At 42.4% G+C, this 27,851-nt stretch overlaps 2 protein-coding genes across 2 annotated transcripts in view; one reads left to right on the forward strand and one right to left on the reverse strand.

Annotated features, from left to right (window-relative positions):
- The first annotated feature begins 302 nt into the window (after nt 1-302).
- On the forward strand, nt 303-3,554 carry LOC107186315 (leucine-zipper-like transcriptional regulator 1). Its single transcript, XM_015574154.1, has 9 exons — nt 303-475; nt 817-1,125; nt 1,227-1,341; nt 1,402-1,568; nt 1,632-2,193; nt 2,252-2,702; nt 2,763-2,941; nt 3,019-3,303; nt 3,417-3,554. The coding sequence occupies exons 1-9, from the start codon at nt 369-371 to the stop codon at nt 3,534-3,536; spliced, it is 2,295 nt and encodes a 764-aa protein (XP_015429640.1). The 5' UTR covers nt 303-368; the 3' UTR covers nt 3,537-3,554.
- A 2,110-nt stretch (nt 3,555-5,664) lies between these two features.
- LOC107186215 (pleckstrin homology domain-containing family G member 5) overlaps nt 5,665-27,851 on the reverse strand; it is a 75,412-nt gene continuing 53,225 nt past the window's right edge. Inside the window, exons 6-19 of the mRNA XM_015574037.1 lie at nt 22,050-22,295; nt 17,407-17,510; nt 15,692-15,828; nt 11,254-11,336; nt 9,551-9,827; nt 8,932-9,077; nt 8,338-8,649; nt 8,114-8,263; nt 7,607-7,867; nt 7,272-7,523; nt 6,955-7,175; nt 6,699-6,869; nt 6,375-6,601; nt 5,665-5,952 (exon numbers count right to left, since the gene is read on the reverse strand). Of these exons, the coding sequence (XP_015429523.1) occupies nt 5,705-5,952; nt 6,375-6,601; nt 6,699-6,869; nt 6,955-7,175; nt 7,272-7,523; nt 7,607-7,867; nt 8,114-8,263; nt 8,338-8,649; nt 8,932-9,077; nt 9,551-9,827; nt 11,254-11,336; nt 15,692-15,828; nt 17,407-17,510; nt 22,050-22,295 (2,835 nt within the window). The 3' untranslated portion in view covers nt 5,665-5,704. The remainder of the gene's footprint in view (nt 5,953-6,374; nt 6,602-6,698; nt 6,870-6,954; nt 7,176-7,271; nt 7,524-7,606; nt 7,868-8,113; nt 8,264-8,337; nt 8,650-8,931; nt 9,078-9,550; nt 9,828-11,253; nt 11,337-15,691; nt 15,829-17,406; nt 17,511-22,049; nt 22,296-27,851) is intronic.

The raw sequence follows: 27,851 nt of genomic DNA on the forward strand, positions 1-27,851 counted from the left end.
CGAAGTCAAACATGCAGTTGTCTATTTCGTTTGAGAACTGTCGTTCGGACAGTAAGCACTGCTTTTGCGTTAATCGATTATGTACTGTTTGATGTTTCGACAAAGTGAGACGTCTACACATGTTTTTGACAGTTCTGTAGTCAGAGAAAGGTTTTTCTAATCTCTAAGTGGGGAGAACATATTTTCTTTTGCATTTTTACACAATATTAACAATTTGAAGTCTGTTCATACCGTCACTACAAAATGTATTACGATAGGTATATGCGAAATAGTACATGTTCATACATTACGAAAGGCGGTTAGGTACAATCATTATAGATTAAATATGAGTTTCCTAAAGTAACTGTATTACTGTAAAATAATTGAAAATGAATAACGTAGCAACCGCAGAGTGCTTGACCCTAGATTTTGGACCGTTTGAGACTGTTCATCGATGGCAACGTATGCCAGAATGTGACGAATTTGTTGGTGCCAGGTAATGTAGTTTAATTCGGTCTATTACTTAAAATACAAGTTTACAGTTTTGCCCGATTAGTTGGAATTTTTCTTCATTTTTTATAACGTCACTCTGTGCAAACAGTAGTTTTGTTACAGCGTTATTTTTCCTATAGTCATGCATCTATGCTTTGGTTGTGTCAACATATTCCAGTTTCTTTATATTTCAAAGAGAATTTCTTTGTATTTGTTAACCAGAGAGTGTAAATAAATAATATTAATTATAATAATAGCTAAATATAACTGGTGATTTGTTATCCTTTTTATATCCTTTTTTCCTTGTGTCAGTTGTTTTTTTACCATTTATTGTATTATACACAGGCGTAGCAAACACACTGTTGTAGCATACAAAGATGCAATATATGTTTTTGGCGGTGACAATGGTAAAAGAATGTTGAACGATTTGTTGAGATTTGATGTGAAAGAGAAATCTTGGGGACGTGCATTGGCTGCAGGAGCTCCTCCTGCTCCACGTTATCATCATTCAGCAGTTGTGCATGATTCCTCCATGTTTGTATTTGGTGGTTATACCGGGGACATACATTCCAATTCGAATCTCACAAACAAAAATGATTTGTTTGAATATCGATTTCAAACTTGCCAATGGACAGAATGGAAATTTATTGGGAAGTATGTTTTTCTCTTATTTGGTTTCTTCTGTCTTTCTTAAAACAAATCTCTTCTTATAGTTGCCTTTAGATTTTAGATATATATTTCATATTTGTTTGTAGAACACCTGTGGCTAGATCTGCACATGGAGCTGCTGTATATGACAATAAATTATGGATATTTGCAGGCTACGATGGAAATGCAAGATTAAATGACATGTGGACAATATCACTGTTGGTGAGTTAGCATGTAACATTGGGGTCAAACTACAGATTATAAATGTTTAATTGACTTTAGCCTGGAGAGCCTAGGGTATGGGAAGAAGTAGTTCAATCTGGTGATTGTCCACCAACATGTTGCAATTTCCCAGTTGCAGTAGCCCGTGAGTCTATGTTTGTCTTCAGTGGTCAGAGTGGGGCAAAAATCACTAATAGCCTTTTTCAATTTCACTTTAGAGAAAAACGGTAAGTTTGTGACAGCAATATCTCTTTTTGTGATGGCGTATTCTATCAAGCAAATATCATTAGGTGGACTCGTATTTCAACGGAACATATACTTCGCGGTGCACCACCACCACCAGCACGTCGGTATGGTCATACCATGGTCAGTTTTGACAGGCATCTTTATGTATTCGGTGGTACAGCGGATTCCACGTTGCCGAATGATCTTCATTGCTATGATCTTGATACACAAACATGGAATATTATTCTTCCATCCACTGACAGTCAGATTCCATCCGGTCGTTTGTTTCACGCGGCAGCAGTAATAGGAGAGGCCATGTTCATATTCGGCGGAACAGTTGACAATAACGTTCGATCGGGCGAAACATACAGATTTCAATTCTCGTCTTATCCAAAGTGCACGTTACACGATGACTTTGGAAGATTGTTAAGTGGACGTCTGTTCTGCGACGTCGAATTTGTAGTAGGTGACACAGAAACAAAGATACCTGCTCACATAGCCATGGTAGCGGCACGATCGCAGTTTCTCAGGGCTCGTATTAAGCAGGCTCGAGAAAAGCGAGATAAATACTTGGAGGATACGTTTGGAACCACTGATGTGCCGATCAAGGACATCCCTTTATTAGAGGTAAGTAATTTAGCGCGATTGACAAAAAGTACCATTGTATCACGCAGTTGCATTGAAGGTGAGACTGAAAGATGCAGTACCAGAAGCTTTCGAAATGGTACTGAATTACATCTACACCGATCGTATTGATCCTACGAAAAAGAGCGATGATGGATCAAGCAGTCGCGTCGAAGACCCACTGAGCAATCGAATTGTACTGCTCATGATGGACGTTTATCGTTTAGCGGTGCAATTTAATATGAAACGATTAGAACAACTGTGCGTCTATTACCTGAAGGCAACTATAAGTCACGCGAATGTTCTGGAAGCGTTGCACAACGCTGCCCACTTGAAATTGTACTTCATAAAGGAGTTTTGCTTAAGTTTCGTCGTCAAAGAGAGTAACTATAATCAGATCGTAATGAGCCAAGAGTTCGAGACTTTGGATCAACCTTTAATGGTGGAAATCATTAGGAGAAGGCAGATGCCACAGACGAGAAACTTCTCGAAGCAGTATGATCTTGGCACAGGTAACGTTCCTCAAGTTACTATGGAAAGATTCTTGTCAATTTTTCATTCCGAGCTTTCAGGAACGACATTGGAACAAGACATGGAAGCATTTTTGAAGAGTGTTGGCCGGGAATTCTGTGATATAACATTAATATTAGATGGTACACCCATTCCTGCCCATAAGGCAATTCTTGCAGCACGGTGTAGTTATTTTGAGGGCATGTTTCGTTCCTTTATGCCAGAAAATAATACAGTCAATGTGAGTAATTGATGATTCGCTGTATGTATAATCAATAATTAAATACGTTTACAATTCAGTGCGCATCTTTCTGATAGATACAAATAGGTGAGATAATCCCTTCTCGCGAATCATTTGACTCCCTGTTGAGATACATCTATTATGCAGATGTCTCTATGCCGCCTGAAGATTCTTTATACTTATTTACCGCGGCAATTTTCTATGGTTTTACGAATAATCGACTGCAGGCCTTTTGTAAACAGAATCTTGAAATGAACGTCAGTTTTGAGAATGTTATACAGATATTGGAAGCTGCCGATAGGATGCAAGCTACCGATATGAAGAAGTATGCGTTGGATCTTATAGTGCATCATTTCACAGAGGTAAATGTCGTACTAATTCTAACATATCTTCTTTGTCTTCAATTGTTAGTTACACTTTTTCGGGAAGTTATGTCTAATGTATATTTACGGCTACAACGTTACTTTTGTTATAGGTCGCAAGGCTTCCAAAACTGAAACAGTTAAGTAGAGAACTTTTGTTGGATATTATTGAGGCTTTGGCCGATGAACGTAGTGAAGCACGAGCCTGCCAGGATATGGCTAACGATTGCTGATAGCATTCCGGCCCATAACGCTGCCCTTTTTATTGGGATTTACCCTCACACTCTAGTTTCCAAGTAAGTGTTAAATACAAGTATTTTAAAAACCGTTGACACTAGAGTAAACGATTCCATATAAACATTACAAGAATCATTCCTCATCTTCATTATCTTCGGGCTACAGTTGTACCACACACGTGTACTCTAGTGTCAACATTTCCTACCTTCTGGTACACACTTACATGGTTAGACGAATATTTGAAGAGTCTAACAGTAGAGGGCGTGTATGCGAATCAGTAAATAACTTGTACTGTCCTCTACTAATCTTTAAATCATGCTTTCCAATTCTTGGACTTCACGGGAACTCCCATTACCGAATGATGGAGTTATCAGATATATAAGTGTAGATAAAACTTCGATAAGTAAATAATTTGAGCTAATACACTGTAAATAGAAAATATACATATATAGGAACATAAAATTACTCGTATAATATACATTCGTAAATTACGCTGTCATGAACATGATAATAAAAAAGACTGTAATGCATTAAAAAAAAAAAACAAATTGTTCAATCAACTGTATTACTTCACACTTGTCGGTTATTATTTAAATGGTGGCACGAATATTCGATTGAAACTCTAGGCGAAACAAAAATCTATATAGGAGAGGGGGGACATGAATAGATGCTGGAAGACGCATAAGAGATTAATAAATTATGTACTATATTTCGAACTTGACGCACAATCGATATTTCTGTTACGATAGATAACACGTTTAAGCTTAATGGCAAACTGCGCATATTCTGGTGGTGGAGAGGGGGGGATCGAAAGAAACTTTACATATGGAGCTCGTATAAAATCATTGCCCTTGTTTTTTCGTTTTTCCCCCTTTTCTTTCGCTACGTACTGTTGTCTCTAGTCGGGTGACGTCAACGGCCCCGATTCTTCGCGGTTTCAGTCTCTTTAACAAAATAATTACGTGATCGAATTTGTACATAAAAGTAAATATACGGTCATCTCCAGACGCTTCTCGTGTCCTCCCACAAGGCTAGCAATCGTATGTGAATCGAAGCTTGTTGTACGAGGGATTTAGGGAGCGCAACGCTTGTAATTCCTCTACGAAAAAGTGGTGAATTTTCTCTACGTGTTGCGTGTCATATTTCGTCTAACGATCGCGCCGGATAATACCACACTTCTTAATCCCAATAAATCACGAAACTTTCTTTCGTTTTAAGATTAAAATTCTCTTCGCTAGGTGGCGTCTTAATTCGCGCGTAGCTATCTTTTTTTTTCTTATAGTTGATCTAAACTTAAACCGCGATACACAGTAATTAGACTAGGTAGGCCTTTCTTTTCCTCCTTTTGTTCATCGCTTAAAACACTAAAATGAACTCCTAGGGGGTAATTAATGACCGTGTTCCGGTCACAAGCCGTCACCATCGATGTCGATTCGATTACAAAATGAGATCTAATAGAGAAGTTGCACGGCTAATCCCAAAAATTACGTTACAATGATACGGTCGTGGTACAAACTTCACGTTGATTTCGAATGGCCCCAATCTGAAACAGAATATCGTGTGCTGAAGAGAAAAATCAATATTCCAGCGTGGATAGGAGAGGGGGGATTTAGAGAGGTTGTATATGCTGACTCACCGATTGTAAAATTGCTCGTTTCGTATTTGTAGGCACACAGGGAGTACGAGACCGTTTTTATTCCACTTACTAAACCTTGCTGGTTTCCCTCTCGTCGATTTTCTGATATCCTGCATGAAAGTGTGTGCAGCACTTCCATACAGACAACAGAAAGGCAACACGTTCCCGTTTTCGAAAACACGACGGTATCACGTACACCCTTATTAAAATGCTGATGGTCCGTTAGCAAATTTACCTTTTCGGCAGGTAACTCCTGTACGCCAGCTCTTGTCATTTCTAAAAAGAAACAGTGTAACCATCGGATGACAAAAATCTTCGTCCTCGAATTACCAAGAATCGAATTCGTTTTTTCATGCATAGACACAACAATTGCAGGGTGTTAACACGAGGACGTCGAACGTGCTGTCGCGATTGAATCTCATAAAACACTGCCCTCCGAACTAGGGGAAGTTTGGTTATGGTAATCAATTTTAATTCCACTTGGCGTCCTTATACGGTTGATATTGTCGCAGATCGTCGATCGATTGATCACAGATCAAAGCTGTTAACCTTTTCCTCCGCGATGCTGCTCGTCGATGGCATCCGGTGCGAAGGTTCCAGCCTTTTACGCCTCTCCTCGATCGCCTCCGTGTCCAGGTTCATCGTCGGTTGAATCGTCTGTGTCACAGACGTGCTTATGTGTCTCGTTTTAACAAGTGGCGGATTTCGCGATTGTGGAATCGCTACAGCCCTTCTTAGTGCCCCTCTCGGGGGCGATGGCGGTGGATACGAGATACCTGATGGTACATTTCACGTGAGTATTATCGTCAGAGCTTGTACACACCTTCTTGCTAACATGGAAGCCGTGCAACTTCTATCATTGGACAGAGATTAGATGGATTGTAGGCCAAGGTTTTTCGAGGAAAGGATGGAAGGGAGATCAATGAGACTATATATTCAATTGGTAGATTGAGTGCAGCGATTACAACTGGGAAAGAATCGTGGTTCAGCTTTGATGTAGAAATTGCTTCAAATCCGTGATAAGTGTCCTGTCCTTGGGTAGGCTAACTGCGCTCAACCTATCTAACAAACTCTGCTAAGCATGCACAGTGCCATCGTTTTGTTATTTCAGTTTTTTTTTTGCTGGTGTTTATTGTCAGAACAAGCTTCTAGAGGGTAACACTGGAAGAGGATATATTTCCACGTGGGTGATTGCTACCTCGATGCCCTGGCGAGAGCAGAGTGTCCTTGCTCTTTGTTATTTGGGGAACGATAAGAAGCGAGTTCGGCGGTGTCGGTGACACTGTCGACGTTTGCGGCGAGGTGGCCAATGTCAGGTTCGGCAGCGATTGGCCTAAGCTAGAATACGCTGGCACTTGGACACTGAGTGTGTTCGGCGTCGGTGATTTACTCAGCAGATATCGTCTGTTATCAAATTTGTTAGGACTAAAATAACGGTCAGAAAAATTGATCAGAATTGCAGTTTGGAACACGGGGTATTATGGTTTCTATACTCTACCATTTTGTAGACTGGTTTATTTACCTGATTTGCATGGGTCTGTGATTGTGACCGGAAGGTTCACCACCTTCCTCGGAGGACACGCTCGAGGCGCGAGGTGGTTCGTTAGTCTCGACGCTAACATTCCTACTTGGATTGTAGCTCGGTACGAAATTGCTGCTTCCTGGAGAAACGCCTTCCATCTCTATACTTCCACTGGAAGATTCATTGGTTTAATCGAAGGATCTTCCAGGAAGCCTAGATTAACTCTAATTATCTAGAAAAGGAAACCGTAACGAACCTGTGACTGTGAGCAAGACTGCTCACTCGTGACGCCCTGCTACTTCCTCTAGGTGTTTTCAAAATCGTCTCGCATTCATCACCCTCTAAATCGACGTCACCTAGGAAGGTGCTAGGCTGTCTGCTGACCGTTCCCAAGTTCAAATTTAACGTGTTGCCAAGGGGTGGCAGTTTCATCAAGGCAAACTGTTGTTGAGCTTTTCTTAAGGATTCCATCCAAGACTTGAAGAAAGAACATATAGTCGTGTATTCTTTGAAGACCCATTTGCGAAAGAAGAGAAACAGCAAACCTGCATCCCTTTGCAAAGGGATAATTACCTTGGCCAATTTTGATTCTCCAGCGCTGAGAACCAGGGCAGCCGACGCTGCCCCGTACTCGTTCAGATAGATCAATCCCAAGCTAGATGGCTCCTTTAGCTCGTGTATCCGGATACGATCGATCACGTATGGTTGCCTTATGATCTTCAAACCACCGCCGACAGATCCAGCCAAACCACTGGAAGAGGTCTTCTTGGTCGACGGTTTGCAGATCAGTAACATGTCCGTTAGCAACAATATATGGACTTCCGTCTGTTGACCATATTAGCAAGCAGTCAATTGATCGTCCAATTTGCAATATATCTTTCGATAATACTTTTCATGTCGAGAATTACCTTGCTACTCGCAGCGTCCCTCAGTTTCAAGTCACCCTCGCGGAGAAGCACTCTGAGAGTGTCTTTCGGACAGCCAGGCATCGGAGCTGTGGTGATGTCGAACGTGCTGTGAATCTTAATCAATTTCTCTAATTCCTCGTCACGTGACTCGACCACGTCGTAGTTCTCTATGCGAGACGCGGCGGTGGCTAGTCGGGCCGTTTCCTCGTTTCTCTTCAGGGCAGCGTTCACGGATGCCACGAAGTCGTCTACGGATTTGATCTGGAACATACGGTTAGGCTACCTATCTTCTGTCCTCGCTGAAGAAGTAATGAGGATCGTGTGATTGGTTCCGTTGAACTACCTGAACTCCTCGCAAAGTTTCAGGGAGATAGATTAACGGACTAACAGAGTGGATGAATTATCTAAGTGGTGGAAGGTCCCTAATCCCTGGAGCTTATGTCGGATATCTACTACACCGAAATCCAACAATGATTTTTCCGTCTAATACAAATTGGCTTTCCATACCATATGAATCAGTTCCGCCCGTTGTTCCTCGTTCTCCGTGTTCTTCTGAACGGCCTTGAGGAGAAGGGAGTACTTGGTCAGCCTCTGCATAGGCTTTACCAGTATGTCGAGCAGCTTCAATCGATTGCAGTCCTTCTGTGTCTCGCACCACTGGCCCAGACAATGCGATTAGGTTACCAAGATCAGTCGAATCATAAATGACGGGAGGGATTCGGGTCACTCACCACTAGATAGACGGTGAACAGTTGATTATCGTTCAGCCGGTCCCTACAGTACTGTTGACACCTGCTTTGTTCAGCGCAATATCTGGTGTACGGGGCGAACGTTTGTTCGAAGGTCTCGAAACCTTGTAACAAATGACCAGAGTCGAGTAGCTGCCCAGTGGATCTCGAGGCGTTCACCATCATCAGGACGTACTCGGTCCAGAAGTAACGGTTCGCTGAATAGATCTCGGGGATATTGCTGAAGAGCTTGCTCCTGTCGACCTCGATCAGGATATTCGAGGCCTGCAGGCTGCAGAGGCACGCCATGAATAACTGAAACGTTTATCGATAGGCTTGATCTCGCGTTATTGAACTGGGCCAAATAAATAATTAACCTTTTCGGTAAGGCGACACCAAAACGCGACGCTGTTCCTGACGGCCGAGGAGAAGTCATACGAATTTCAAAGACCACTTGTATACGCGTTCTTCGGCCACAGCGAGCATTCTATGGACCACTTTGTATACTCGTCGTTCGTAACGAAAAGGTTAATTGTAAGAAGAAGAAACGTTCTTTGGACTTTAATACATCCGGGGAAATATTCGTGACACACTTACGTCCGTTACAACCTTCAGGGTCCTAATATAGGCCACCTCTGTTTGAGCTAACTCCCACAAAGCAGTCTGCTGTTGTTGCTGTTTCTCCGAAAGTTGATCCGAGTTGTGTACAATGTCGCGCCAGTCTTCCTCTAAGCTATACAAGGCTGTGATACAAGACGACTAATTAACATTCCCGTGTCTTTTGCCAATTCCAGACTCGAACGTTTCAAGACAATGAACCGGGGATCGAGCAACTCCTACTAAAAGACTGGGATATCCTTTCATCGGGCAACGAACCTCGAGGCCTACGTAACAGTATTCTATCGGTTTCGGTACCTACAATCGTCTACGACATAACCGGGGACAATACTGAAACCGAAACAATCGAAACGAGGAGAAGAAGCGCCCCCGTGATGCAACTTTGCATCAGTGATTACAAATATGTATATTTAAGAGTTTTTATATTGGTAAAATAATTTATTGAACGTTAATAAAAGTTTGTTGTACCGAAATGCTGTTCTTGTTATTCGATCCCAGTTTCAAATCCCATCGATTTCTCGCGGGAAAATTATTTTTAGTTTATCTTCTACTGAGAAAAAATGGGAATATATTTGAACGAACGTTGATTTACACGTACCATCTTCGTTAAGTGTGAGCTCGTAGGGCATCTGAATGTCCGCGAGCCTCGGCACACCGTGCTTATTGTATTCGTCCAGTTGGGCGGTGAGAAGGTCCAGCTTGTTGCCCTTCGTGTTCGTGAAGAAACCGCTCCATCGTTGTTTGCTGGTCTTGTGCCCCGCAGCCCCAGCGGAACTCCGACCAGACGTGATCGTGGTGCTGCTGCTCACCTCGGAGTCGACGCTCGAGTCCTCCGTCGAGACGCTGAAGAAACGACCGCTCCGACTCCGATAACTCTACGCCACACAAGTTTCATAAAAACATCGAACTCGATATTGTCGTGCTAATTCACTGGTAATCATTAGAATTTCAATATGAGGGAGGACACGACAACGGAATACGGTTAATCCTCGATGAAAGTTCGAAGGCTCTTCAGCACTGAACATTAAATATTTCGTACATCAATGGCCATATGAGGGTGAATCGAATACCATTGGCTTCAGAATTCCAAGCTTTATAAGTGTCATCCCCACCATTTAGGGGTCCTCCGTGGAACCAGTCTAGCGTCCAATAGTGAAGATGACGTTTAAACAATCAATACTGAGGAGCCTTCAAACACTTATCGATGATTCACCGTAACAAGATATCAAAGGAAACGTGTTTATATCGTTCCTAGGCTGAACTGATTATAATCCGGATGCCTCTGTAATAGGTGGATTAGTATATCGATCGTCTTCCTCTATGCGACATTGTCTGTAACCTGACGGATCGTTCCGTCAATTTGTTTTCGACTCGGATGGGTCAAGGCTCGTGGATGATCGTACGATGTCGCCGTTATTGTCAGCGATTATAAGACCTCGGTCCGCGTGGGGATCGAAGATTATGAGAAATGGACAATGGGAGCCGCCGTGGTTCGAAACCGATATCGAATCCCCGGGAAATGTGCTTCCCCAGTTGGGAGATCGAAGCAGTCAGGGAGATGGAACCGTTTTTTAGTTCAGGGAGCATTTGTGATAATTAAAATGCCACGGTAAGATCGGTGCCAATTGAAATGGAACGGGCGGTGATGCGACTCAAGGGTGGAAACGAGGAACGGGGTTGGAAACGCGTTCAGGAGATTGACTGACTGACGCTCGATTCGAGGAAGCTTCTTCATATTTTTCATATAGATTCTTGAACAACCTTGATGTTTTAAAAATGCACATTATTTTTAAAGGGTTTCTTTTTTTTTTTATGGGAAAATGAATTGCTTTCTCTGGATGTTCAAATATACAGGGTCTAGCCGAATAATCTGTAAAAGCGGGCACCACGAGATTCCTTATGAAGAAATAAGAAAAAAATATTTAATAATATTTTGTCATTCTCGGCTTAGTTTTCGAGGAAATCGAATTTGAACATTCTAAGACTGTGCACTTGACTGGTTCCACAGCCCCTCCCCCCCGTGGTGGGATGACGTCTGAACACTCATCGACGATTTACTGTATTTCCTACATGGTAGTAAGTAGAAAGGGAATGCAATGACCAGACACACTAGCCAAGCCCTATTCAATCGATCGTTTCTGTAGCAGCTATTCAATATTGATTTCCACGAAAACTAAGCAGAGAATGACAAAATTTAATTCTACATATTTTTCTTATTTTTTTCATAAGGACTCACGTGATGCCTGTTTTTACATACTATACGGCCAGACTCTGTATGTGAAATTACAACTGCGATCTTACCCCTCCGGTTTTCCTCAACGACACGCTCTGGGTGCTGACCCTCTGAACCGTCGGTCTTGAATTCGTTTTCTCGGCGTCTTTGACTGGAACAGAGAAAAAAAACATTTCACAGCAATGTTTTTCTCTTAACCAAAAGCCCAAAGTCGTCGTCGTTTCGACGAGCAAACTTTTCCCCTGACGGGAAAGACGACTGGTAGTAAGTTCTCTCTCGTTGGGAATCGTGGGCAATCTTCTTGTTCCCTTTCTTTTTTTTTTTTATCGTTCTCCACGTTTATTTCTCTTCAGCTCGATAAAAACGAGAAACTTCACCGTGCGCTCGCGAAACGTCCTGAACGATTTCTGGGATAGGGGCGGCGGAAGTGCTGACAGCTTCGTTCGTAAATTCGTAGACCATTCGGCAAAAATGTCGCGAATGATATTTCTGATTGATAAACAGGTCCGGAATTCCACGAATTACATTTCACCGCGCCCGATAAGACTTCGTTTCTATCGGCCCAGACGGCGACGGTGCCCGTTATCGATGTTCGTGACAGGTTTCGCGTGGCGGGCGGAACACGAACGGACGCGTACCACTTACGCGCAAGATTCACTGTATATCTGATGGCTTAATTCGTTTTTTTGTATTTTTCATTTTTTTTTTGGATGGCAGAGGGATGGTTTTCTAGCCGAGAACGCTTTAACGCGATGTAAAGAGGGGTTATTAAGCCAGATATGCATCTGAAATACGGCCATTAAACTGTTGCGTGAGTACTCGTTCCACGGATTAAACGTTTTGCGTCAGAGTACCCTTCTGGCCCGAGGTCGAACTCGTCCAAAAATGTTGTATTTATAGAATCACGCAGGGTCTAATACCAGCCAGAAATATTAAGGGAAATTTACATAAACTTCTGTTCGATGATTACCCTGCACGGAGAATGTTTGAGAAACTTTCGTGAAATATTGTATTCTTGAAATAGAATGAGAAATTGTGTTTATTAATATTGTCGTGTTTATTCCAAACCTAACATAAACTTAACGTAAACCCAAACCCAACATACACCTAATACTATAAACCCAAATCCATCACAAACCTAGAAGTAGAAACTTGACTGCAAATGTTTTCAGTATTTACTGTACATCCTGTGAACGAGAGTTAGGGCGAAGGGCGTTGCACACAGAACTTTCCCAACGTCGTAGTCGGCAGTTAATTAGGTTTAATGTGTCTTGTTACACCGACGACAGGCTGCCGTTACCCTTTCAAACACTTAATCACGTTCTTGACTGAGGTAAGATCGTGTGTTCACTCGAGCAACCCAGTGTACACGAAGGCGAGCCATCATAACTTGGTATCGTCGCGAGTTGCATTCACAATTTCTGACACGTTTCTCCAAAGGCGCACCACAGGGGAATTAGTGAAATTCTGGAATTAGCGCCCTTTGCGGCAAGCATAGAACCGTAGTTTCCTCTCGTGCACGACGTCGGCCATGTTTTTTTATCTGTCCATTGAAACTATAAACCGCGCCCAGTGTGACTATACAGGGTACCCCAATTAACGTGACCCCACAAACTGACTTCTGCTTTTTTGGTTGCTTGTGTTCAAACCACTGCGTCGAAAATTCTGAATTTTCTTTCATAAAGCTTTCCCTTACAAATGAATAAAAGTCTTCAGTCACGATCACAAATTCCTATGCGTCTTGCGATTTATTTCATTTATACCTTCGAAAATCGCTGAAATACTCTCTTGCTCGAAATATCAATTCTGCTGTTAAATCGAAAAATGGTATTACAAGAACACGTATTAAGCCGTCGGGATTAGTAAATAACGGACGCTTTTATGGACGAGAGATTACAGCGATGTCGCGGATTGATACACAAGCGCGCGCTGGCTGTGCCATTTTTAATTACAGCGTCCCTTTTTGCGGGCAAACAACACGCGTGATGCGACGGTTTTGTAAATATCGGGGTTTATGGGACAAGAAATGCGATTACACGATTCTGCTGGGATTTAAATTCGATTAAAGCTGATTTCCCGTTCGGACGACGGCTTGGTCACGTGGTGCAAGTGGAAACTGTCAATTATGATCAGCCCGGATATAAATGTACGTTCTCTATGTTAGTCATCATTATATCATCATTGTTCAGCTAGAATAATATGAATGGAAGTTCAAGATACTGAGAAAGAACGATTCTAGCAAAATGATCCAAGTAGTATTATATCCCGAGTGGGTCAGACGTAGTGATAACGTGAGCTGGTATTTGAAGATACGTGTGATTTGTGCTTCCACCAAGGAAGGTCTACCGACTGGATAAGTCACGTATTTCACGTAATGTCAACCGTTAGACGACCTAAAACTTCCTGTGTAGAATTTAAACCAACATTCGCAATCACGTTTAAAATATACACTGATATACAAGGTGTTCGGTTGTAAATAAAAGATGCAAACTAGTGGAATCGGTACCCACTGTATGCTAGAATGGATCAGACAGAAAGTGAATGGTTTCAAGGAGGACATACTCAGGTGTAATTAGTTTTTTTGTAGCTTATCAATTTCGATTTTCCCATCAGTTTTCCCCTCGTCAGTTTCGGTATTCCCTACAAAAATGTGTTAACCCATTTATGTCCAAAAATTATTACTCTAAGATATATTTTAATCTCAATATATTTATATTGCAAAATGACTGTCATTTCAGAAAACGTACTTGCTAATATCACTTTGCAATATTGAGATTAAAATATCTTCTAAACGAATGACATTTCGACATAAATAGGTTAATACTTTTTTGTAGAGAATACCGAAACGAATCGATTACAGTATGTAAAACTATATGTTCCCGTTTAAACAATGTATGTCACCTTCACATGACCTCTACCTGGTAATCTATAAAAAAAACTAATTACATCACATTATGTCCCCCTTGAAACTATTTGCATTTCGTCTGAACTATTTTCTCATACAGTGGATATTTTTCCAGTAGTTCGTCTGTTTCGTTTATAACCGACCACCCTGTATAAGTAAACCATAAACTTATCTTTCGATGAACAGTTCTAGTTTCCTGATTCGTGTTAATAACCACGCGACGCCTTCCGTGTAACGGTTGTTTTACAAGCGAATAGCTTCGAAACTGTTTAAATCACCGGTGGAAGGGGAAGTTGGAACAGCCTCCATACGTATCAATGTTTACCCATCGTAAGCTGCCTCGAAATTGTCAACAGTTCCACGGAAGACAAACGGGAAGTGAGCTCGTCGTTTGACGCTCGAAATTGCACCAATAGGAAGCGAAGACCTATCGCGCCGTGTTCGAATGGGTTCGCAGCGCGAACTTTAAGTAGTATGACCCCGTTATGGCCCGTGGCCATAGCAGGACAAAGCAATCTCGAAAGTTTAAGATTCATATCGATGGCGGGGCATTAGCTTTCAGCGACAGTCGAGGCTTCGAACGAGGCCAGGGATCTCGGGGTCTGGCTAGGTCTAACGGAGATTATTTTCGGTTCGGTTCGGATCGGATAGAAAGTTAATCCGGGTTAGGTCGTCACACGTAGATCGTATCGTCAGAAAGTATAGCAACCGACTGTACAGTCTTATAGTTCTATTCAATTTCACTTTAAAGTTAGCCGGCAGTTAAGGTCTTCTAACTCATGGATTCAGTGGTAGAGCTCCGCTATGATCAGCCCTGGTATTTCACTGATTTTCTGTTTTTTATTCCGTTATTTATTATTGTTGTTAACGTTTCTATAAAATCGTAATTTTCTGGATATTCTTGAAAGTATTTTTGTAAATTTATTCTTTTTTCCGTTGTTTATTTTTGTACTTTTTTTATATAGTTGGATATTTTTGATTATTTTCGATCGGACTGCTAATAACAGAGTAATCTCTACTGATCACGATTCGTGGTTCACTCTGTATATCAAGTCGACTTTGACTACTCGACGGCGTACCGTTTCTCGCCTAAAGGACTCTAATTATTAAGAACGATCTAACTGGAATGCGTCCAGACGTAGAGTGAGGATCGACGGGCTGGCATCGACCTCTTTCGATCGTGATCTAGTGGGGGATCGGTGCGCACGCATCCGCAGTGATTACGTGGGACACAGGATTTCCATGGTTCCTTGCCCGTTTCTCAGGTAGCACCGAACTTTAATACTGGTGGGGCGCCTTCCCCTTATACGTGTATAGCTACCTCTGTTGTACCTCGGAATATATGTAATATGTACGGTTACACTACGGAACTGATGGCGAGGATCGGTGTTGCGAGGGGGGCGGGAAACGTTAATGTTTCTGAAATTAACGAGCCAACTTTTCTGATAACGAGTAACTTTCGTAGCTGATTTGAGGGTGCTTTCGTGCGCTCGCGGGGGCGTATTTTGCGGATGCTCCTTCGAAATGACCCAATTTGTTGAACGGGAATTGCGATTCATAATTCGCGAGTACTGTTTAGGGAGGAGTTATCGATCAGTTACCTGTTATTCTGAGGTGTTTCCCGCCGAGACTCGACGTGTCCGTCGTCAGAATCGGTAACGGCGTCGAGAAACCGTCGTATACTTCGATGCGTGATAGGTCGATACCGCGTCTCTCGCACGTGGCATTCAGTGCCTCCCTATAACAAAGAAATATTATGTCGATCCAAGTCTCGTCAATGGAAAACTGTTTTTCTCCCAACTGAAACATTCAATCTGTATTACAAACCCTTTGAAAAATACGAGAGAGCTTGTGAATCTCTATTTTATCTCGTTTTTCTGGTTCAGTTGCATGATCGCAAAATGAAATTTACACGAAGTTACGATCAATTCACGTGAAAATTGACTTTAACATTTTGCTGTGCAACTGGAAAAAAATGTATGCCAGGGAAATATTAAAAAAAGATATATAACAAAATTAAAGTTGAGTAGGAATCTGATTTTTAAATTCTCGAAAGTCGAATCCGAAATTTTCTAAGATTTCATGATTACTTTACTAGCTCTACTGATTACTTTAAGAAATCCTCTCATAGGCCATTAAGAATTGTTTAATTTAAAATAATACTGGATTAAAAATTCTTAACAAATAATCCTTACTGTATACTATGTTGCTGTAACTATTTCTATTTTTATTTGCTACTTAATTATTATATATGCATACTAAATTTATACCCGTACAATAACAAAATAAACATTATAAAGATTTCGAAATTCTCAAAACTTTCTTTGTTTTCGAGGGGTTTCGAGATTTTGAGAAACCAATCCCTAAAAAAAATGTCAGTTTTACAAAATGGCAATTCGATCGAGAATGTAAAACTTCATAAAGGGTAACCTTTTATACCACTAAAAAAAAAATTTTTTAAAAAAAAAAGTCCCAAACCATTCAACGATATAACGAATACACGTACAAATAACAGTGCTAGGAATTTACTCCGCAGTATTTACGGTTTCGGACACCCCACTGTGGCGTCTAGTCGTTTGAATTATTGAGCGAAACTACTGCGCGCGGCCGAGGCGAGAGAGTGCTTCCATCTCTGCTGGTGGCGCGGGGGGAACGACTGTTTCTCTCGCTCCAGCTCGCGAAACAGTTAATATTCCATAATTCCAGTGGCGGGGGGTTTCGCTTTGGCGAGTAAATGCCCCGTAACAGGCGCGTGTCGCCGCCGCGCGCGACGGAATCACTCGCGCGTGATCGTCACAGGTGCCACATCTGGTTTCGGGACGCTCGTCACCAAGTGTTACCGAACCATGGCGAACAGCTTTGACGAATCAGTTCGAAATCGGAAATTCCACGCGTATCCGATCCGTATTAGTCATTATTTACCGGCAATTATTAAACGACAGACGAGACAACCCCGTTCAGGGGTCTCAAAGTGCTCGATGAGGCGTGCTTTTGCTCCCCTCTATCTCTCAAGGTTGCTTGTAAATTCGCGCATTTCAATTCCTTCGCGGGCGGAATTCCGCGAAATTACAGCCCCCAGGGCGGAGGCTCTGTTCTATTTACGGAAATTTGCCTGAACACACGTCATCGTCGACAGCTTGAACGTTCGTGGACTGAATCCTTTAGGATTCCTCGGATAGTTTAGGATTGTTCTTACGATTGTCCGGACGATGTGTCCTGAGTGAATGTCGACGGTTGGATTGGATCGTTTGGAATGGGCTCGAAGAATAGGAGTGATGTTTGAGAATTTGATTTGTTATGGTTTTGTAACACTTACGCCAAACAGGTCCCTTTCGTGGCGGGTAGGAACTCGTCCCGGTCCAGGGATCCCGGGTCCTCTGATAGGTCGAAGCTGATGCTGAAATACTCGCTGCTGGATACCTGGAAAAATAATTTATTGAAATGCCTGTTGGGTGTGTGATCTATTTACCGAAGTACCTATGCAATTGTTCCCACCGACGTTACATTTTTATTTGATTGTAAGGAATGGTGATAAAGTACAATCAACTATTATAACGTTAAATTTTGCCTATGATGTTTACAGATTTAAAATTCTGACTGTCACTTTGATTAAAATTATATAATAATACTAGAATTACACGATTTATTCGAATAACTTGAATTATTTGAATAACCTGAATTACGCCGTTTCTAGAGGTCACGTTTCGTCGCGAGATTAAACGTCAGCTGTTACGGAGGGCACCGAGTGTTTCGGGTTCGATAAAAGGCAGGCGCAAGTAATTAGTCGGGAAATGCAGCATTCCCAGCTGATAAGGAACGCGTTCGTAAAAATGCTGAGCGTACGCGTGAACGAGGCTATACTATTCTCAGCTCGCTGACAACGGCAGGCAATAAAGTACGCAAGCAATCTTTACTTAGGAATCGGTCACGTCGCCCCATGAAGAAAGGTTCACGTTCATTCACAACGAGCGTTTCACTGTCGTTTAGTTTTTACAATTCCTCCCAGTTTTATTGCCGCTCGTAATTTTTTTTCCGTCGTCTTCAACCGATGCCACCGGCATTTTCTTGAACCTCCGAGAATACGTGTCCCAGAAATTCGTAAAACTTCGATAAAGATATTTCCATTCGTTACCAGGTTTCATAGAAGGTTACCCCGACTGGAATTTTACACAGGACCTTAACGAAGCTTAACTTTTCAGTCGCGTAAAACGTTCGTAGGCATCACTGCAGAATTTGTTAATGTTGTCGAGAATAATCGTGTACTAAAACTATCCCCATTTTCCCAGTGAAATATCGTATATACGAGCCGACAAGTAGAATGGGACCGTAAGTGGCCGGCCGAGTAGAATAGACACGCGCGTGGTCAGACAAGTAGAACACCGCCGTATAGCCAGTTTGCAAATGGCACCCACTTCTACCGTCATAACCGTAACTTAACGAGGCGCCCACGTAGAAACGAGCACTTGAAAACGTACTCGAGTAGACGAGGAACGAAAAATACTTCGCAACACTATCGATTCATTATGAGACAAATCTTCTAATTGTTATTGGCAGGATTCATTCCTCTCTCTTGTGCACCTTTAATTTTATAACACACTGCGTGGCATAATTATAAAATCACTCTGAAATTCGTGACTCTTGTGTATTGTGGTTAAAATAGAAACGAACCAAACATCGAAACATTACTGTACCTTTCGTGCATTCGTACGAGTTCACGTCTCGACTATTGCAATAAAATTGACTTTCCATCTACTATGTTTCTATCGAGGGTCGACAATCTCGCGGTAACACGACACAACGAATTGCTCCTTGATCCCTTAGCCAGGATGTTCCTGCAAGTTACATACTGCATTTCGCGTAATTGAAAATAGAAGGCAAGTGTCGAGACGGAGTGAGCACGGAATGTCCGTGAAGAAGTCGATTTCCCGTCAGGACTGAATTCCTCTGAAACCATCGGAAGGAAACAGTGAGGTGGAGCACTATAAACGTTTCAATTCCTGGACGAGCGCGGATCCTGACTTTCAGCGATAATTCAGCGTTACCCAGAGACGTTTGCATAATATCTCGGGGTCCTTTAGTCCGTACCCAGTGACGACACGGGGCCACTTTCTTTGATGAGATTCCGCGATACTTAATAACGGAGACAGAGAATGGAAAGGCCATCGGTGCTCTCGACCATGATCGAACATAATATCGAAGAATGGAGGAGAGCTCGACGTGTAATTGTATTTCTGATTCCCCAGACCAGCGAACGACGAGGCAGGGAATCTGATGCATTTCGCCCTAACAGCATCACGGATTTTTTTTTCTATCCACGGAGAGAATGCAGGTACACGAAAGTTTTTTTTTCCTGTGAGATGGCTTTTGCAACTTGTAAGGAAATATTTCAGGTTTATGGATGGAACCTGTAAACGATCTATATTTATGATGTGTACCTTATATGTATAGAAATCTAAGAACGGAATATGCTATCCTCTGGGCCCGGACCACTGGCTTTCAGGGTCCGTCATTCTAGGGTCAAAGTACATATCTAAATCAAATTTCTCAATAATCCCCTTCTTTTTGTTGTTCACTAACACCTAGGATCCATCCGAATTCACTTATCTACGTAACTAGCGTATCAATCCATCAGTTCTTCCCTCTCTATATCCAAAGAAATTTCAATTCATAAGTATAATACAGGTAACAGAAGGCACAGAAGGATTAGTACAGCGACGTTATTTAATCTATGCTAAAATTCCACTTCGTACGAGCTTCAAATACGGAAGAGGATTTAAATGCAAAGCAGGGGTTTATACAAAACTAGCGAGACAGGCGAGTTCAGGAACGGTGAAATCTGTCGGACAGATCTTGATACGTACCGGGGATTTTCAGTGACAGGGAAGGGATAACAAAGAAGGCGACGAGGGTTTTCCGTTCTGCATAGGCGAACGAAAAACGTGAGAAAGCCACTGGCGACAGGAGTAAAGCCTAAAAGAACTTGCGTTCGATCCTCCAACGGCGGCCAACGGAGCGCGAAAAATGTTTCGGGAGTTACGGAAGATCTTGTTATCCAAAGTGACAGAAAAATTGTCGCGTATTCGGCGAGAACGCGTTTTACTTAAAGGAAGAAATGTCACTGCAATGGAGCTACAAAACGGGGGTCACTGGAAGTCGAAAAATTCGTTTTTCCAATTTCCCTGGGAAGAGATAAACCATGTATACAGAGTGTTCGATAACTGGTGTCAGGAATTTTTGGACGGTGATTTCTACATGTCAAACTGAAAGACGAAAATGAAGAATAATGGGATTATTGAAAATACAGGGACATGGTTAATTGCTGAAAATAATGGGCGAAAAATGTATGACGTGAAGAGGCTTACTTACTTACTTACTGTCGGAGCGCGTTAACTGGGTCAGTCACGGGCAGCGCCGTAGTTACCAGGTGGACCCGTCTACATCGTGATGTAACAGTGGTTTTTTTTTTGTTATACTTTGTGAAAAGGTTAAGACGAATCGTCGTTGCGTCACTTAATTTTTATACTAACAAAAAAATATGTATATATATTTATATATATATATATATAAAAATATGTATATATATATATATATATATCAATTTCTTTTTTAGTTAAATTCACCTGTATGGGGAAAATACCATACTGTGCAACGGGAATTTCGTTATCCTCGATTTTCTTCCTAGTTCGGGACGTAGGTAAAACATCCTCGTAAAGTTTCTGACACCTCTGTTATGGACCACTCTGTACACGCTACCACGATAAAATAATTCCCGGTTATTGCGAGCACATGGACGGGATGAAGGTTAGCTGGATAAACAGGGGTAAAGGGGACCGAGAACCAACAGGGCGTAGAACGAGGAAATTGAAAGTAACGGCGGTAGTTTCCCGCGGCAGCGGTGAAACGAAATCAAGCCCACCCCTGATACCCAGCGAAGGAAAAATTGAGGAACAGGGGCGGGGTCTCGCGGTAATTAATTCCGACCAAGGAGGGGGTGGGGGTGAAACGGAATCTCGACGTCGACGTAAATGTCTCGTAATTGTCGGTATTACCAGAGCGGCGCGCCGAACGCTTTGGCCCCAGACATTTTATTGTCTCATTTACATGAGCTCAGAGAAGGCGAGCGGGATAGGTTTGGGTGGTGGTGTAACGAGTGCCACGTCTCACAGAACGCATCCCTGGAAACTGCGATTTGAATTGCTAAACGACCAATCGTCGCCGAACACCTGCCACTCCGTGAGTCATCCACAGGATGGGTAGTTTTCCCTCGTAATTCCTTCGGGTCAGAGGATTCTAGGAAGTGTCCCTCCCCCTCCCTGAAAGTGCGAGCCTTTCACCAAGTGGACACATCACCGTTTGAAAATCCGTTTAAACGTTCTACAGACAGTATGCTGGAATTCTCTGTAATCTGAGAATCGATTTTGTGCCCTATGAGTCGTCACGTTAACTGACTTGTCTTAGTCTTCCTTATTACATGTATTCTGTTTCTAAACGATTCGAGAACGAGTCAAGCTTGCGATTTCTTGTTATAGAATTAGAAAAAAGAATTCCCGTTCAATATTCATTCGATTCGTGGGAAATCCTTTCCGTCCGAACTTTCGTTTAGACGTTCCACTTTCTCTGTCAGTGGTGCAGGTACCATTATAGTCAGCCGCCAGGATTAATTCCTAGTCCGGCAGAGGTACAGGATTGTTTGCTGTTATTGATCCGACTACACCGGCCGTGTGTAAAGGTTACATAAGCCGACGGTGCTACGGAAAATTAGGCCAGCTTTTAATTGTTGCACCGCAAACCAACTTTCTTTTGTTCCATGCTCCATTGACGTGTACTAGGGAACATTTCTCGACCATGCTTTTGTTTGATATTTCAGCGTGTGATATAATTAAGCGGACAGTGGACGACAATGAAATGTTTTTTTTTGGGGGGGGGGTTTTATAATGATAAAATTGTTCGTTTACTAACCTGCGACCGCGACAGTTTGTGTTTGGTGCGATTCTGGTGCGTGGACTCGATCGACGTCGCATTGGGAACCAGAAAACGCGGACTGGCTTCGACATTTTGGGGGTGGTGTTGCAGTTGCTGCGGTTGATAATGCTGGTGAAGCTGATGGGGTTGCTGCTGCGAGGTACCACTCCCCAGATGATGCTCACCCGTGTCCAGCATACTGTTGCCCAGAGCGTCCAGCTGGGTCAACGACCTCGAACGCACCTACAACCAAACAGCATTCCACGCGTTGAAATTACCAGAAACAAGTGATAAATTGCTCACTTAGTAGGTTTGTGACGTGCCACTTATAAAAATCGTAGGATAAAAACAATGTATATACACAGACACAGAACTGGATGGATGTAACAGAGTGCTCAGGCGGGTAGAATAAGTCCTTGCAAAGTCAGACAGGTGAAAAGAACTCATATGATATGACATTAAGAAGAAACCCAGTAGGATAGTCTGTATATGCACAGATACAGATCTAGATGAATGCAACGCTGAGTGGTCAGGCAAGTAGAATAAGTCCTTGTAAAGTCAGACAAGTAAAAATGACTTTTATATGATAGGACACTTCGAAGAAATTCTCAAGTATCCAGGCAAGTAGAATGGGTATTCGTGTAGTCAGATGATAAGACGCCGTTCGTACGCAAGTAGATGGTAGACGTTTCCAGAGTTGGAAGCGTGTAAATGGGGTCAAGAATGTCTTAGTGTGAACTTTGGAGACCAGCCCATGTAGATGGCCCGCGTAGTCTCCGAAGTTGGTGTAATAATTGTTTCGTCAATTAGAGAGGGCTCGTGAGATCCAGAATCATGTAGGCGCTGCGACACGGCGGGAAAATATATATACGACGAAGGGAAAATTTCGTGTCGACGTAAACTGGGTCAGTGGCGATCGACCACCCAGTATCGATCATCCCTCTCGAGACCCTTCGTTATCGCGATCTAGCTGGAACACTCTGTCCCCGTGTGTTGTTATCTAACTCCCTTTCATTCGTTTATTCGTCGTCACTACGGTTTGTCCTCTGTCGCCATGGATTGCTTTTTTTTCCTCTTCTGTCGTCAGGTGAACCGAAATCCATGATCGAGTTCGCGGAAGAATAACAGGGATCGCGACGATCCATCGATCTGTATCGCTATTCAACGAGATCAGAAGGAAAGACGCTCTAATGGTCTAGTGCCATTACGAAACTGTGGATATTGATTTCGTTCGGATTGGAAAGCTGGCTGCCTCGACATCGGGCTCGTGTCGTTTCCAATTTCAAAATGGGCGAGCAGTAACGACGCCGATCGTCGATGGGAGCAAATTATTATTGACGTTCCCTGAGGAACCGACTAATCGAGGAGGCACTTTTGAGAACGTTTTAAGCGATGCTGTAACAGTTCTGCATTTTTTATTCTAGCAGATCGATCAATCTTGATAAAAATAATAAATTCTAATAACGTTTCTAAACTGAGAAAATGAATTAAAAATGTTTAATGTTACCACGAGAGAGCACGAGATGATGATGGGTTTTGCAGTATTGATTGGGAGACGCTCGATTTGAATGCACGTACGCAATAAATTTGAATGCTATTGGTTTTATCGTAATCAAAATTTTACGACATAACGGTGCACTGAATATGCCAGTGGAATACGACCTGTGTCTGGACAGACGCAGTTGGGAGCAGAAATACGCGAGTTGCGGGCAAGGAAAGCAGGACGGTGTGCGGTCAGACGGGTCGTATACGAAAAGCAGTAAAAAAAAAATTGTTTCCATCTGTCAAAGGCAGGAAATTTATAGGCAACTGAAACACGAGCAAGGGAAATCGTACATGTTGCAAATTCAAAGGTCGAATTATTGTATGAAAATTAAAACGTACTCTGTTGCGGCAGTGATAATTTCATACTGGATGTTCAATTTACTTTTTCCGCGTAAGTACACCCAGTGCGAAACGAAGACGAAATAAAATATGTCAACGATAAATTGGAATCGCTGTCTGACGAGTTATCGATTCGATATAGGGGGACGGAGACTTCAAAGTAGTCGTCTGTGAGAATGTTGATATGTGAGGAAGTATTTTGTAGAAAAAAGATGTCAAATCTGTTTGAAATTACCGTGAGAAGTGAAACACGACTGTGTCTAATGAAACAGTAGTATGACACCGTATATGTTCAGACATAGTATATATGGCACCATATGTGTTGAGTAGAACATATTGGTATGTGGCCAGACAAGCCTAACAAGAATAAGAAGAAGAAGAATAATAAGCCTAACAAGAATGATTATAAAAGTGTTTGGGTGTCTTAATAAAAATGCTGTCAGGGGAATCAACAACATCAGACCTGTAAAAACGATTGCAGTTATGAATTTCAAGTGAAACGAGGAGAATTTACAGCACCCGTCTGTCGGCGCGTGGTAAACGACAGAACAATTTTTCAGGAAGAGGAAAACTGCTCCCGGCGAGAATGTCAGATTTACAATAAATTAATCGTTACCGGGACCTGCTGTTAGTTACTGTCCGAAGTTCGCAGTTTCCTGATAAATCAAGTCACTCGACCAATGCAACGGTTCTCGCTGAGAAACATTTTCGCAGAGCTAATCTCGTACGTTATTTCACATGATTCAAGTGGCCTGCGTTGGTAGAGAGCAGTGCCTGGGAACATGTCAGAAATTGTAAAATATTGTCGAATCGAAAAATATATATATATAAGTACGGATGACATACGCTCGAATTTATTTCTAGTCTTATTTTACGATGCACTTTCTGTATCCGTTCAAAAATTGTAGAAGCCACTCTGGCTCCACGTTTTTACATTAAAAGCACGAAATGTAACACGCCCTTTTAACGCAAGGTGAAGGTAATTAATCAGACTCACTTCTGCACTTTACGAATAATATCAAAGTAGGTCAAATGAGCTTCCTCAAAGGGTAGGTAATCAGGCTTCCCGTCGAAACATCCTTCGACATTTTCTTCGACGGTCACTGATCAGCATCGGAATATTCTACTTCCCAAGTAATACCGGCCGGTTATCCGAACAGTGTATGCAAATTAATAAGCTTCGTAGGTTCAAAGGAAATGATGATGTGAGTTACGTGTAACAGACGTGGTCGATGTAATCTACATTACAGACACATGATGAAGGTACGAAAGTCGTCGGTAGACGTACGAGCGCCAGTGATGGAGATCTGTCTAGTGTCAGACAGACGCACGAACCGACACGACTGGAGTTATATTTCCCCGTAATTCCTAACACGTCGAGTATTCGGATATCTCCATCGTGAATGTATTAGACAGTTTGACAGATGCTTTCAATTTGCACGTAAATATTTATAAATTTCGTGTTCCTTACAAATAATATACGCTACCGGTCAAAAGTATGGCACGAAATCTGACTATCAAAGAAAGTGAAAACTATTATTCCACTGACATTTGATAAAAGTAATGCGCTGAAACTAATTGGAAATGATTTTTGTATGTATTTTTTACGTAACTTTTATTATATCGTAACAGAATAATGTATTCTTGATCCATAAACTCTGGTCCCGTACTTTTGGCCGGTAGCGTATGTATGTATTGGCGTTCAATTTTCTCAGAAACAAGGATGCAGAGGAAACGATGTTTATCGGACAATGTTGATTTGTTTTTAAACGCAAAGTCATCCCATGGGTTCATATCTATAGCAATCATTTCTCAAGTAGCTTGTACATTCGCCAAGTGTTTTCTAAGCAAGCAATACTTATATGGAGCGAGTCTCTGGAGAAAAATGAGACGTAATATACGGGCCGGGGGTAGAAATATTTACACGCCGCGACATAAATTGAACCCGGTTGCGCCGCATGGAAAACATTTTTTTTCTTCCAAAAAAAGCACTGAACGCTTCGTTCCGTACTATACACACGCTGAAGAGATCGTATCTGTTTAGATAGATTATACCGTCACCTCGCGTGCTGCATCAGGAATAATTCATGCTGTACGAAGTTATTCAACGATGCACAATTATTCCTGTCCCCATCGGCGTTCGAACGTAGCCAAGGAAAAAATGGAAAATAAAAATCGTGCCGCCCGTTTTCTGTTTATTGCTACACATGATTCTCTATGCACTTGTGTTGTATCTTTTTTCCTCTATATGGTTCAGACAATCTCGGCTTTTGCATATTGGGGGAAAAATATGCGACTCGTATTTCAGTGGATTTGCTAAACGTTATTTTCACGCCCCACCCCCGCCGTGTGGTTGGCAATTCGTTAGGTGGCAATTGTTACGCCGCAGGTGAAATTCTTTGCTTTTAAAAAAGAATTTTAAATCACGTCCCTTACAGAAACGAAAACTCCGCGAAATCTCGCGCAGAAAGTATTCTGAAAAGAAGAGAAGACGGTGGAACGAACGAAGAAGATAGTAGAACGAACGAAACACCGATTGTATCGTGGACATTTATAGGAAGTGGAAATACCGAGGAATGGTCAGACACACTCCTGGAACTGTACTTCGCAGCAATATATTTCACAAGCTTTCAGAATTTATTTTCTCGGAGGAGAGAAGCGTTGTGCAATAAATTTTTCCGCCACTTCTTTATCCACTTTTTTCACCGAGGAATCGTGGGATCAGTAGAAATGTCGCGTAATGGTCAGACGCGTTAATGAAATTATATTCAGGCGGTGAATTAAAACTAAATAGGATGCTACGTATCATACACGGTTAACTGTATTTATCACGGGACACTTTCCACGAACGGGGAGGGATCTTGTTCCGAGAAACGATGAAATCAGAAAACAAGAGAAACTAGGCCGTAAGCGCAAAACACACGAACCATTAATCAGTGACGCGCCGCAATCCCTGTCCGTGAAATTACACCCTCCCAACCACCCCGTTCGAGTGCGTTCATTCAGTACATATCATTTATCGCGTGCCATTTTCCACCTGCTCGAGGTGGTGCCATGATATACAATTATACTCGGGGCACCTTTCCTCGCGAACGAATGAAACGCGCGTCGGTCATTAGCGAGTAACAAATGACAGACGGAGACGGGCCAAGGGAATTTCATTACACGCCGTTTTGCTCCGCTCGTGTTTTCGTTCATCCTCTTCCCTCCCGCGGAGATTCAACGCGTGGGTGTGGGGGGGGGGGTTCGTAACGTGGAAACGCGAGGGACACGAAAATTAAAAAAGAGAAAACCCTCGTCGACGAGCCGAGTCGTTACCCCGAAGGTCAGAAAACGAAGGGAGCTTAATGGGAACGACGTTGACGCGATTAACTCGATTAAAAGGTCGTTCCAGAAGTGCTTAGGAAACACGAATAGGGGTGGTTGAACCTGCCTTTCTATATATTTATCCGATTCCGATATTCGTTCACCTCCCTATAAAGCTATAAAAATATAAAAAAAATTAATGGACCATGAATTGAGAGCAATAAAAAGATGCTCGAAAGGTATCTGAACAAGGGTGACATTGACGATTTTACCTCCGGTTAATGGGCCTCTCCACGTAACTCGTGTGCACCAAATAGGAATGACAAGGTTGTCGATTTTCCGAGGAATATAGGTTATCCGGTGCCCCGTTTTTTCATTTATTTATTTCATTCGACCCCCGGTGCCGTGGTGTCCATTTATCACGTGACGTACGGACACGATTTTCATGGCGATCCACGGGTGACACATGGGCCAGGCGCAAACATGAATATATGTTCTCCACCGGAACACATGATGTATTAAGGTCCGTGTTCCTATTTTTTCCCTCCCCCTGGTTCACGTTCCATAGGGGTTATGTCGATGATTTCGTGGGCGAGCACGATCCAGGGC

The sequence above is a fragment of the Dufourea novaeangliae genome, unplaced genomic scaffold (genome assembly GCF_001272555.1).
Source record: "Dufourea novaeangliae isolate 0120121106 unplaced genomic scaffold, ASM127255v1 scaffold64, whole genome shotgun sequence".
NCBI classification, from domain to species: Eukaryota; Metazoa; Arthropoda; class Insecta; order Hymenoptera; family Halictidae; genus Dufourea; species Dufourea novaeangliae.

What these genes read in the sequence shown, in the direction of transcription:
- LOC107186315 (XM_015574154.1), top strand. Translation starts at nt 369, where the DNA reads ATGAATAACGTAGCAACCGCAGAGTGCTTGACCCTAGATTTTGGACCG. An exon ending in GCAGTATGATCTTGGCACAG is followed by an intron (nt 2,703 to 2,762) that starts GTAACGTTCCTC and finishes CCGAGCTTTCAG; the next exon opens with GAACGACATTGGAACAAGAC. An exon ending in CAGAAAATAATACAGTCAAT is followed by an intron (nt 2,942 to 3,018) that starts GTGAGTAATTGA and finishes TCTTTCTGATAG; the next exon opens with ATACAAATAGGTGAGATAAT.